Here is a 13,105-nt window from a genome sequence, read left to right as displayed (position 1 = left end):
AGCCCACATCCTCCAGGTTTAAACAAAAAACAAAATATTGAAGCCAAGACATCTATTTCTACCTAAGTTTCATTTATGTTATTTGCTGTCTTCTTCCTCATTTTTTTTGTCACCCCCTTTAACATGTTGCAGTCCTATTCTAGGATTCTTCAGTTGTGCACGTGTGAGTGTGTGTGTGTGTATGTGTGTGTGTGTGTGTGTGTGTTGTGTGTGTGTATGTAGTCTGCATGCCTGTTTTGTTAAAAGAGTCTGCAGTTAGGCTGCATCAGGAAAAAAAAAAAGCCACAAGCTGTTGCTAGCAGAGGCCAGTCAGCTGCAGACTGGATGCCGTTCTGGAATCTGCTGGCTGGAGCTGGCTGAGGGCCGAACCCAGTGGCTCCACCCTGCTGGTTTTATTAGACACGTTGCATGCCTGTGTGCTGAGTTCTGTGTGCCTGTTGTGCTCACTTCTCGAGCACTAAAGGGCTATGGAAGATGTCACTGGACCTTTCAGGGTTCCATGTTCCATCCTGCTAGTGTCTTGTACACTCCCGGCATGGCCTCACCTGCCCTTCAGGGTTCTAGGATTCCTTCCTGGAAGCCCATGAGGAGATGTTTCTGCCCAAGTTCCCATTTTCTTTCGCCTCTCTTTTAACAAGGCACATTCCCAGCCTCTTCTTGGGGTAGGATTTGTGATGGAAAATTGAGGGTTGGAGGTGGTGGGAAAAGGTTTAACTTCTGTTGACTTGTGTATGTATTTGTCAGGTACCTGTTTGTTTTGCAACTCAGGCATGACATTCTTTCTGGAAAGTAAGTATGTTTTTGTTCTAAATCTTAATCCAGGATATATCATAGTATATTTCAAAATTATTCACTGTTTTAACTCTTTTACCCTTGTTCCCTTTTCAAAATTCAAAAAAGTGCGCCAGGCATTGTAAAGTGAGTCTAATACTTGTATCACTGTCATTATCATCTCGTTTTAAATGATTATTATATGGCTTGAAGCATTTCCAAGAGCATTTAATATCTTAAGTGATGTGTATTTGGGAGTAATTCTCTCCCTGATCACATCACTGCCCCATTCATAATGGCTTTTGTCGTACTTGCAAGCAAGATACGTTATTAGTATGTATACACGTACAAGTGTTTGGACAGTCAAAAAGTCTCATTCATCACGGTCCACACTGGAGGCATGCGAAGACGTTACGTCCTGATTCAAATAGAAAGAAGTGTAGACATCTCATCTCATTTCCTTTTTCCCCTTTCGAAATGGTTTTTACATCTGAGGCTTCTGGCTACCCACAAAGATTATTATTGAGCATGAGAAGCGATAGAACTGCCGTGGTTGGTTTAGTGTGCAATATTAATTTATTTTGAAGATAAACAACATCAAGAGTTATAGCTTTCACAGTTACATCATTTTTTTCAGCGTAGGTATTGAATATTTTCTGTTATATAAAAAGTTAAGATTACATGGAGGCTAGGAAGTCATATATCTGATGTTACCAACAAGAATACATTCTGATTTTGAATGTAATCTGAAGGAATTTAAAAGCATAATTTCCGAATTTGCTAACTCAACGGAAAAGATGCCGTAAAATTTTCAGTGGAATATACTCAATAGACCAAGGAGATTGTACAGTGTATACATTTGCCTTCTTCAGCCACGCAATACAGATCTTTGGTTGGTGTGTGTACTGTGAGTGTGTGTGTATTTTTCTCTCTCCATACTGTGCTCCTCATATTAAAGCCCTTGTAACTGTAGAAATTTGTCTTCGGTTTAGAAAAATATTAATGACTACACCTTGCATTTGTACAGTACTTTGCAGTTTACATGCACTTCTAGTTGGCTTATTGTATGTTAAAGTGGAGTGGGGGTCTGGTCCCAGCACCGCCTGCTACCAGCTGTATGACTGTGGGAACACCCCTGAATACTCACTTGCTCACATGGAAGGTGGGAGAGGGGGGACCCTGGTCACGTCCATCCCAGGACTTCACAACTGAATGCATTAACCAAATTGCATGATGCATATGAAAAAAGTGTATAAAAACTATGAAGTGCTGTACCAATGTACATCATTACTATTTTTCTAACTTTGAAATGTAAGTGTGAATGAGACCACGAGTTTGCGATAACACTCTTCTACCCCTGGGCCTCAGTTGTACTTACTTAGTAGAGTGCTGAGTAGTATATCTAGCTGTCCTGGCAACATGGAATATGCTGTATTTTTACTTTTAATGCTGATACCTTGTTTTAAGAAAGACTGAAGGTAGCTTGAAAAGTGCATGTACTAGGTCAAGAGAAAATAAAATGTGAAATAAGTTTTAAAATAATAATTTAAAGGGATCTTTTCATTCTTTTTTCAAAATTTTCCCATCCTGGCCAAATTCAGTAAAGTTGCCTGAAGGATTGATAGAAAGTATACTTTGAAGATTGGATTATTTTGCTACATGAGGAGAACTGATTTTGGGAAATTTATAGTGTGCCAATGTTGGCATTCTTTAATGTAGATAACAAAAATATAAATTATGAACAAAAATCATTGCTTAGGTATCACTGCCTTTTGAAGAATGATTTTATTGATATTTTGAATGTTTATGAATATGTAATTTCATATTTATAATTAATTTCTTTTTTTTAAGATTGAAATGCCCTTATGAAACAGCTGTGGAATTAGCTGCTCTATGTCTACAAGGTACTTCATCTTTTGTAGTCATTACTTTTTTTTCTTTTTTTTTTTTATTTTAGGGAAGGGTCTACAGGGTGTTCAGGGTCTCACTACTGGATCAGACTTGTAGTGATCCACCTGTTTATAGCCCCCCAAGAGCTGGGATTACAGGTGCGCACCACCATGCCCAATCTCATTATTCTTTCAATGTTATTACTTTTCATTACAATAAACAAATATGTATGGAGGCCCAGTATGTAAAGGAGGAGGACATGGTCTTTACCCCAAGCAGCTTGCAATTGGGTGAGGAAGTCAGATGGAGACACAGGGCATTCCTTCAGCAGTAGACACGCCGCCGGAGGCCAGGATGAGGCAGGGCTGTGGGGGCACGAGGGCACAGGGAGCAGAGTCAAGGACAGAGGCATTGAGCCAGAGTGCTGAGAGGAGCTGGGGTAAACAGCACTAGCCCCAAATGCAGGCAGCTGGATCAGTCCCCTGCACCACCAAAGAGAAGAAGGGTGGCAGCACTTGAGCCATGTGTCAGGGTGAAGTTCAAGAGCTGAACGGGTGGCTGGCCTTAGACCCCAGGATCATCAGGTGGTCAGCAGTGAGGTCTTGACAAGCCCCTGAGGACACAGGCTAGTCAGACATACATGTTAGAAAGGCCAGGCTGGCTGTACGGGAGCAGAGGTTTAAGCAGCACTAAGAACGGGGGCTGGGAACTGGAGAGACAGTGTAGCCAGGCAAGAATAATAAGAAACTAAGCAGGGCAGCTGGTTGTGAACACACACCAGAAAACAGCCTTGGTAGTACAGGGAGGTGGACTCAGTGATGAGACTTAGGCGTCGAGGGAGGAGGCAGCGATGACTCAGGCTGCTTCCACGGGTGGGTGGCGGCAACAGTGAGCCAGGAGCAGCAAGAAGAGCTGTGCTCTGGTGGAGGAAGCGGCCTGCCTTGGGCCTCTGGGGCAGGAGGCACTGAAGCAGCACAGTGCCTTGGGTGGCTGAAGGAAGCTTCCACTGAAGTCAGCGCAGAAGCAGTGCTGTAGGTCATCCTGGGCGGGCAGACTGATGACAAGGATTGTCAGTGATGGCTATTCGTCGGTAGGATGTACTCTTGGATTGTAGTTTATAGTGTGTGTGAAACACTTACTTAGTCTCTTGTGCTAATTGAGAGAATGCTAATGCAGAGCTGCACATGCAGGATTTCATTAGCACTTCAGACAGACATATGCTGCGAATTCACTTACCAGTGTGTTCCTCTATTCATGATTAATATTTTTGAGCACTGTCATAGAGTGGCTTGCCACTTTTCTATTTTATCAGTTTTTACAAGTTGATCTGAGAAGTTTCTTCAAATTATAAAGTCAGTACACACATTATAGGATATCAGGAAACTAGCACAGTAATCCAGCAAGTGGAAGGAAGTGTTTATGGGCTTTGATCAGATTTTTAAGAAATATGTTTCTGATCAGAGTTATATACACATTTTTTTGTACTTTTTTTTTTTTGAGCTTGGCATTTTTGGTAAATGCATTTTGTCATGTTTACACACATAAAAATAGTTTGCTTTTTTGTTTTTTGGGGTTTTTTTTTATTGAGACAAGGTTTCATTACATGGTTCAAGCTGGCCTTGACCTCACTCTGCAGCCTGGGCTGGCCTTGAACTTGCTGTGATCCTTCCACCTCAGCCTCCCAGGTGCTGGTATTACAGGTGTACACCACCATGTCTGACTTTTCATAAAGGTATCTTTTAATGGCTGTAAGGTATATTACTGGATACTTGTATTCCTTAGTCACTCCTTAAATTCTATTGTCTAGTGAGGGCTTGGCCTACAGTAAATGCTTAGGAGGTGCATAATGAATTGAATCAGTGAAGTTAAAAGAACTGTGCAGAACTTTGGCTGAAGGGAGAGGCTGCTTCTGTGGTCAGAAGGCACTGGTGGTAGAGGTGGCATAATGGCATTGATAGCCATCTCTGCTAAACACATTACTAAGTGTTTCATATCCATAGTTGTCTGATGCAGCAGGCTTTATGGTAAGTGCCATGTGGCGTGCGTGTCATGGAAATATGGCAGTGGCCCCTCTGCTTTGGCCATGTATCCATGTCATCGGCATAGCCAGTGACCTTCCTCAACCCTGGTGTTTCTGAGCTCCAGGAGGCTATAACTTTAGGCCAAGTAGCCCTGCAGGAGATGTCAGGGTGTTTATTGTTAATGAGCTGAAAGCATTGTGTCATGTCTGGAAGCATTAATTCGCTAGAGAGATTTTCTCCTAAGGCCATTAACACATTATTGCAGGTTTGTATGCTGTCCTGAATGATTAGAGCTAAGGGACACCTGTCTCCGCATCCTCCAACCCTGTGTAATGGAGGCAGCCCAACACTTAAAGGTCCAGCTCTTGTTGAACCTTTTACATCACCTGGAACAGAGGCAGACAAGAATAGTCAGCCGCCTGCAACCCTTTCTTAGGGACATAACGCACTTGAGCTGAACCATAACATCTGTATGATTTAACATCCAATCATTATGTCAGTACAAATAAACAGACTCTGAAGACTTAGACACATGCGGGGAAGCCCTTGGCACATCGGTTTCTGCCCCCTCCCCAGCTCCACTTCCTGGGAAATGCTATAGCCTGCTGCCTGCTGTCCGCTCCAGCCCAGCTGAGCTGCCTGCCCTGGGCTCTGTGGGTAGGAGTAAAATGTGTTTCCTCCCTGTGCTTAAGCCTTGTAAAGTATCTTGTTGCAGTTGTCCTTGAATTAATAGTTCCTCCTGAGTTGAGATACAGTGGCCCTGCATGGAGTCTGTGCTCTTTGCAGAATAAATTTATGGTAGATTAGAAAATTATTCTAAGTGAAAGGGAAAAAGAAATCATCTGTCATATGCCTGTGGTTTGGTTTCTTCCTTGGAACAATCCTCCATTGTAGATGAGGCATCCAGAGACCCAGAGTAGTTAGATGGGCTGCCTGTAGTCACACAGCTGGTACGTGGTGGAGCTGGGAGTCAAGCTCTCCCCTGCCTGAGCTGTCTCTGTCGCCTTCCACAGACTCCCTGGAGCTGGGGCCAGGCTGCCGAGGTTGTAGAATAGCGAAGCATCAGGTTCCCCAGCCCATTCTTGGAAGATAGGCAGGCTGCTTCAGAATGGTATACCAGGCTCCGCTTATGCCTGTTGTAGTGCAGTAAGGTGGGGTAGAATGCTAGCCTGTTTGCAGTTTAAACACATAAGGGAAACATGGTCTGTCTGGCTTCTCCCTCCAGTGTTTGATGACATCTGTGGCAGTTAGTCCTGTTCTGTCCAGACCTAGGGTGCTGTTGACTCACTGTGGCCCATGGGTGGCCTTTCTAGGCACCTAGTTTCACCATGACCTCTTGGGTAGAGTTCAATGGTGGCTTCTGGCCTTGGGAAAACAGCCCCAACATTGCAGAGTATTTTTCCAGAGCAGAATCTCCATTTGTGTCTTTGCCCAGAGTACCAAAATATTGCTCACCCTGGCCCTGGCTCCATGGTGTTAGGGTACAGATGAGGGGCTGCAAGTAGGTGGGGAGATAGTTACCAGGCTTCTGTTGCATGCCAGATGTTGTCTCCCACGGTCTGCTCATGGTCCCCCTGAGTTTGGTATTACTGCCTCTGCAGTGGGTGCAGGGACCTTTTGTCCACTGTTGAACCATCTGGAGTCCTTTTCCTGGAAGACAGATGGACTGTGGTATTGTGATCCGAAGCCCAGGCAGGGTGAGCATGGCCTAAGGGTGTGAAGAGCGATGCCAGATGCAGTGCAGGCAGTTGGGCGTGTGCACTTGGCCCTCGGTGGGCTTAATGTGTGGATCAGAATGTGTTTCCTAGCCTGGCCATGGCAGCATCCTTTAGGAACTTAATTCAGACCCTCATTTCAGGCCTGTAGGCTGAGAAAGTCTGGATGTGTGGCCCAGGAATATGCTTTAATGAGATCACCAGGTGATTGTGACGCATGTTCAGGTTCAAAAGCCACTGCGATAGATGAGTGCTTTTCAAAGGCAAAGGAGTACCAGTGCTCCAGGCATCTCGTGAAAAGGCAGGCTGTGTCTAGGTGTGTCTAGGTGGGGCCTAAGAGCCTGCAGCTCGAGCAGGTGCTCAGTGATGTCTGTGTGTGCTGGTGTGTGACCCACACTGCACAGCCAGGCGTGGAGGACTCTCTGGACAGCTTTTCTTAATATTCAGGAATGTGCGGTAGGGGGGTTAGGAGAGTGAGTCTTCCTATTTGTACCCCATGCCACCTGTGTCCCATTCTGTGACTGACCAGCAAGAGCAAGGACCATGCAGCTCACTTTGGGCATTTGCTTGGAATGGCTCAGCTCGCTGCTCCTTTCTGTGCGCCTAGCTCCCTCCCGGGTTCTGTGCGATTTGTCACTCCTGCACTCACTCCTGCGGTGCTTTTGTGCCTCCCCCTCCCTCCTCCCTCCCTCCTCCCCTTGTCTTATCCTCTGGGTTCTGCATGTGCTGAATTCCTGATCCATTCTCCAGCACCGCAGCCCCTAAAGTGCCACTCTGACCTGCCCTAATGAGAGCCTGGTGAAGTGGGTGTTTCTGGGTAGATCCTCATTCCCTGCAATTCCTCTTTATTGCGAATGCGGGGCTCTACTACTTCTCGGGCAAAATGTAATTGGGCCTCCCTGAGTAGGGAAAATGGTTGGGAGTAATAACTAAGATAATGGTATATGGCTCAATGGGGAGGGCTTTAGAATGATTCTTGGGGCTTTTGAGAGTACATATAGCTACCAAGTGCAAGTTCAGTCCTGAAGAAAGAAGAGAGTCGTACATCGGGGGGTACCTGCGCTTTATAATCATACAAAATGCCTTTGGACTCAGTTACAGCAATAACTGCAAATGCTCAGTGTCTCCTGTTTTCCTCCCTTCCTGGAACATGCAGCAGAGCTCGGGGAGTGTGAGCTTCCAGAACACACACCAGAGCTTGTGTCTGAGTTCCGGTTCATTCCAAATCAGACAGAAGCAATGGAGTTTGATATCTTCCAGAGATGGAAAGAGTGCAGGTACCTCGATGCAACCACCTAGCGTTCTGCTGTACTTACTTCTTTTGTCCTGTGTGCTTGTCAGATCATTTTGTGCACCATAGAATTGCTTAGCTGGTGACTATAAAACTGAATCCTTGACTTCTCTCCTGTGTTTCCCTCCTGGTGTCCCGAAGGCCCACATCTCATCTCTTCTTGGAGAAGAGATGCAGCAAGAACCACACCATACTCTTTTTCTTCTTTTCTGAAATACAAAGCCTCGGTCTGATTTGCTTGTTGCTGCCCATAGTGCCACCACTTGGCTGACACACCCACTCACCTGGTCTCTGGGAACCTTGTCCTGAACTGTTTAGAGTTAACCTTTTAGAGATACAGGTACAACATCCCTAATGTCAAAATATGAAACTTTTTGAATGCCGACTTAATGAAATATTAGAAAATTCCACACCTGACTCTGTGGGACAGGCTGTAGTACAATGTAGGAACATAAAAATTGGGCAGAAAAATACTTCGGGATTATGTGTGTAAAGTATATATAAAACATAAGTTTTAAAAAAATGAGTGAATTTCATTTAAGATTTGGGCCTCATTGCCCAGCTATCTCATTATCCATATGCAGGTGTTCCCAAATCTGAAAAATATGTGGAATCAGACAGTCTGGTCCCAAGCGTTTTGGATAAGGGTTACTCGTCCTGTACCTGTGTTGTATAGGAGCAGGTACAGTTGAGACTGTGGGCTGGACAGCACTGTATCTCAGGCAATGTGGATATCACATCTAAAGCCAGCCGTGTCACTTTTCTCCTTGGCTTCCCTCTACAGTGACCGTCCTCATCTAATGCTTTTAAGCCTGGACTGCCGACACTGCCTCTCACTGTGATTTCCAAAGTTTGACCTTCTGCCTTCCCGTCCCCTCTTCTTAAAACACCACCCCTCCTAAGTCACTCTTAGACCTGGAGTGTAGCCTGGCCTTGATTATCCGCAGTCCTTATGCAAAGCACCCATGACTTTATTTTAATAAAAGATGACATGAATACATTCTTACAGAATAATACCAGAACAATGTAGAAGCGTGCCACTGTAAAGTCAGCCCACCCCATTCACACAAACCAGAGCCTCCCTTTCCCCTGTTGGATGCTATTGGGAGCAGCCTGTTGTGTATCCTTTCTGCTTTTCCATATACAGCTTATGTATATGTGAAATACATACATATATATATATATATATATATATATATATATATATATTTTCATTCCCCAGTGTTGTTCCCATAAGTGGTCTATTATAAGCAGATCTTTCTATTTGTTAATGATACATGTTTAGAGCCTTTTCCTGTCGCTGTAAACCTGCACCCTTCATTGCTGTAGTTGTCGTAGGGCTGCCATAGTCCAGCAGGCCCTGTGAGTCTCCACAGCCTGGTTCACATGTATTTCCACTGATTTTTTTGAAGGGGAAAGAGCCCTGCCCAGGCGGAACTCTCCTACCTGAATAAAGCGAAGTGGCTGGAAATGTATGGGGTAGACATGCACGTTGTCAGGGTAAGGACTGTGTCTGCTTCAGTAATTTGACTTTGTTATTACTGAAAAAATACATAAATGTTATGCCAACTAAGTAACTTGCGGTGAGGAAAATGTTTTTTTGCATTCTGCTCTGTGACGACCTGTTAGAACCCTCTACCGATTGTCACTTCGTTTGTTTGTAGGGAAGAGATGGCTGTGAATATTCTCTTGGACTGACCCCGACAGGCATATTAATCTTTGAAGGAGCTAACAAAATAGGCTTATTCTTTTGGTAATTTAGTTTTGTCTAATATTAAAAATGTCTTTTCCTATTTTGTGGTGGAAGTCTATGTGATGGATGGTTATTGAGGTATCCTTGCAACACCCAAATTTGTTTTAAAATCACACCTTCCTGTTGTCATTGTGGGTATGTGGCATTTACACTAAAACTCCTGAATAATCGCATTTAAATGAATGAATGATTTTTTTTTTCTTAGCCAATCTAAGCTTTAAAAATAGAAAGGAAACTGCTGTTTGATGTGTGGATTCTTTTACTGCAGACTGTGCTTTTTTAAAATGCTTTCTCTCTGACCAGGCCTAAAATTACCAAAATGGATTTTAAAAAGAGCAAACTGACCCTTGTGGTGGTGGAGGATGATGACCAGGTAGGCCTTGGTCCCATTTGCCCTTCTTGCTGTCAGAGACCTGCATAAAGGACAGACGCCTCCACAGGGACCTTTGCTTCCTCTCTCAGGGCCGGGAGCAAGAGCACACCTTTGTGTTCCGGCTAGACAGTGCCCGCACCTGCAAACACCTGTGGAAGTGTGCGGTGGAGCACCACGCTTTCTTCCGCCTGCGCACTCCAGGCAATGGCAAGACCAGCAGATCCGACTTCATCCGCTTGGGCTCCCGCTTCAGGTTCAGGTGGGCCGCCCTGTTTCCAAGATAGATACAGCAGCTGCTTTATTTTTTCATTGGGGGAGATGAAAAAATTGACTTGAGTCTAGAGATTTGGGTTGTGGCCCAAAACCCACTTCTTTCTTAAGGTCTGACCTTTAAGCAAGCCTGACCTCCGTATCCTCATTGATTAGACAGAACTAATACAGGATGAGGATCCTAATCCAGATGCTTGGGACTAGATGTGTTACACATTTCAGGGTTTTTCAGGTTTTGGAATACTTACAGAGTGTACTTGATTCTGCTGGTATTTGTGTTGCCTCCCAAACTGTTTGGATTTGGGAGTCTTTGAGTTTTTGGATTAGGGATGTTCACTTGATAATGACAACATTATTAGTGGCTGACCTACAGCTAGAGCTGTGCTAGCCAGTATAGTAGCCACTAGCTACAGGTAGTTATAATTTAAATTAATGAATATTTAATAGCTTTTCAAATGCAGTTCCTTGGTCTCACAAGCCATACGTGAAGCCCATGCTAGCCACAGGAGGCTGGTGGCTACTTGTTGGGCAGGGCAGCTAGAGTACGTAGCATCACTGTGAGGAGTTCCGGTGTGCAGCACTGCCCGTGGACTCTACCACGCACCCACTCTTGACCCGTGAAGCAGCCTTAATAAACGAGATTGATGAGTCCTGTCACACAGACCCATAAGCTAAGTAAGATTCAAGCTCCCTCGCAGCCAGTGAGTGGTAGTGGAGAGATAGAGACTCAACCCCAAGCGTCAGGCTCCTGTGTTTCTAACCACTACGGTATTTATTTTTCCGTGCCAATGTCAGGAAATTCGATAGCACTTAAGAATGAGAGCAGATATCCGTGTGTGTGTGATTATGTGTGTGTGTCCCAGGGTAGGCTCAGTAAATATTTGAACCTGCAAAGATAGCTTATTCAGGTGTGTTTTGCTTACCATCTTAAAGCTATGTTGAAAGTGTCCTGGGTGTTTGCTAAAAATGAGCCTGCATGGCCTCATCTGGGACCTCGGTAATCAGAATTTGTAAGTATGTCAAGAGCCTGGGGATGTGCCTTTTAAGCCCACTCCAGTGACTGAGGTGTTGTTTGTTTTTTTTTAATATTTTATTTATTTATTTATTTATTTATTTGGTACAGTCTCACTGTGTAGCTCAGACTCATAGTGATCCGCATCTCAGCCTCCCCAGTGCTGGATTACAGGCGTGCATCACCAGTCCCGGTCCCACTGTCTGGCGAGGCAGGCCTGGGGTTCTGGGGCCGGCATGGCATGCAGTACCGGGGATGAACCTGGGTCTTTGAGCTTTGCCAGGCAGGTGCATAGACCGCCACGCTATCTCCCCAGCCCCTCCAGTGGTTGATTTTTGAGGCACACATACTGGTCGGAGAATCCTGGTTGCAACAGATGGAACTTCCCATGGTTTTGTGACCTCTGCCCACACACAGCATATCTCTGAACTCTGCTTAAAATGCCAGAAGATTTGCTCATTTCAGATATATCTACAGTGCAAGGAAAAGGCTGCAAACGTCTGCTTAAAGCAGTATTTTGTTTGAATATATTTTTAAATGCTCTGAGGTGTGGGGGAGATCATGTCCTTTTTGAAAAAGAATGGAATCACAGGGCTCCCAGAGGGTGGAAGTGTCAGCGCTGCAGTACCAAGGAGCCACGCCACGGTCTGCTGCTACCCTTGTGGGGAGGGAGGGCAGGCAGGGTGGTGGCCGAGGCAGCCATTCTCCTTCTGGGAGGAAACTCTCCTGAGATCTGATGCAGCCCTGGTATCCTTTGCTCTTCCTGGAGAAGCAGAGAAGCGTTAGAAGGAAGGGAGCTTGGAGAGGAGGCTGCCCTGGAGGCACTCAGCAGGCAGCACATGGGTCCTTCCAGCTGCCTGAGTCATTAACCAAGAACGCCTAGAATGGTGCAGGGTGGGGTCGCTCATCGGAGACCAGAGTCCCTCCTGGAAGCTGGAGCCCAGTGTCCAGTGGGTGAGTGCTGAGATGCCTTCTAAAATAAGAATTATTTCCCTTGGTGTAACAGGCAAAGCCAAATTCTGGTTAAGGGGCCAGTGGTAACAGCCTCTGAAGAGATGAGTTAAACATCTACTCAGAGTGTTCTGTGAAAGGGTATTTGTGTGCTAATCAGTGTTCTCTTAGTCAAATATTCCAAGTGCTCAGACCTGCTTGGTTTGTACAGCCACGTGGCTGGTCCTTAAATCGCAGGTTTTATTCTTTGATGGAAATACCTGCCTCTATAATACATCCTGGTTTGGCGAAGTAGATTTTATTTCCAAATAGAAGGCTTCCACTTAGTGTGTCTTTTTACCAGATGAGTTCAAGCGAAGGCACAGTGTACACTGGAGCTCTTGAAAATAAATGTTCACTTCCAAGTAGGTGTGACTTGCTAAGATTCCAATATTGGTAACATGCAATCAAATATTTGCTTCCCAGTGGGCGGACAGAGTACCAAGCTACACACGGCGCCAGGTTACGAAGAACCAGCACCTTTGAGAGGAAGCCCAGTAAACGTTACCCATCTCGGAGACATTCCACGTTCAAAGGTTCTGTGGCTTTCACCTGCCTCTGCGTTTTTCTGTAGGACTTAGAAGGTTAAGGCCCAGGGGAATGGAGGAAGCGCCTGTGAAAGGACTCGGTAGTTCTGCTCCTCCGTTTAAGGCTTCGGGGGAGAGACGGGCTGTTGCTTCCGTAGGACTCGGCCCTCTTCTGCCGTCCCTTTTGCTTTAGTCTTTCCCTGCTGCACATGCTCCTTGGCTTCTCCTCTCAGCTGTCCGTTGCCTCTGCCACAGCCTGGGACCTGGGCGTTGTCCTAGGTGGGTAGCTTTACTCCCTAGAGAAGGCACTCTGACCCTTCTGTGCAGCACCGTGCCATTTCTAGCGGGGATCTCAGGCTCATGCTGACCAGAATCCTAGCTCCTAAGAGCAGGTGCAAAACTTGCTCGCCTTCCCTGGAACTGAATCAATCAATCAATCAATCTCTCTCTCTCTCTCTCTCTCTCTCTCTCTCTCTCTCTCTCTCTCTCTCT

General features: G+C 45.4%; 1 protein-coding gene across 1 annotated transcript in view; it reads left to right on the top strand.

Annotated features, from left to right (window-relative positions):
- The window catches only part of Epb41l4b (erythrocyte membrane protein band 4.1 like 4B), a 138,235-nt gene that overhangs the window by 55,349 nt on the left and 69,781 nt on the right, over window positions 1–13,105 (top strand). The window contains exons 5-12 of the mRNA XM_023722919.1: window positions 745–789; window positions 2,623–2,675; window positions 7,554–7,674; window positions 9,101–9,188; window positions 9,353–9,441; window positions 9,745–9,814; window positions 9,904–10,073; window positions 12,513–12,622. Coding sequence (XP_023578687.1) covers window positions 745–789; window positions 2,623–2,675; window positions 7,554–7,674; window positions 9,101–9,188; window positions 9,353–9,441; window positions 9,745–9,814; window positions 9,904–10,073; window positions 12,513–12,622 — 746 coding nt within the window. The remainder of the gene's footprint in view (window positions 1–744; window positions 790–2,622; window positions 2,676–7,553; window positions 7,675–9,100; window positions 9,189–9,352; window positions 9,442–9,744; window positions 9,815–9,903; window positions 10,074–12,512; window positions 12,623–13,105) is intronic.

The sequence above is a fragment of the Octodon degus genome, unplaced genomic scaffold (genome assembly GCF_000260255.1).
Source record: "Octodon degus isolate 3935 unplaced genomic scaffold, OctDeg1.0 scaffold00094, whole genome shotgun sequence".
NCBI lineage: Eukaryota > Metazoa > Chordata > Mammalia > Rodentia > Octodontidae > Octodon > Octodon degus.
The sequence above is the reverse complement of the archived record's forward strand: the minus strand, read 5'-3'. Positions and strand labels throughout refer to the sequence as shown.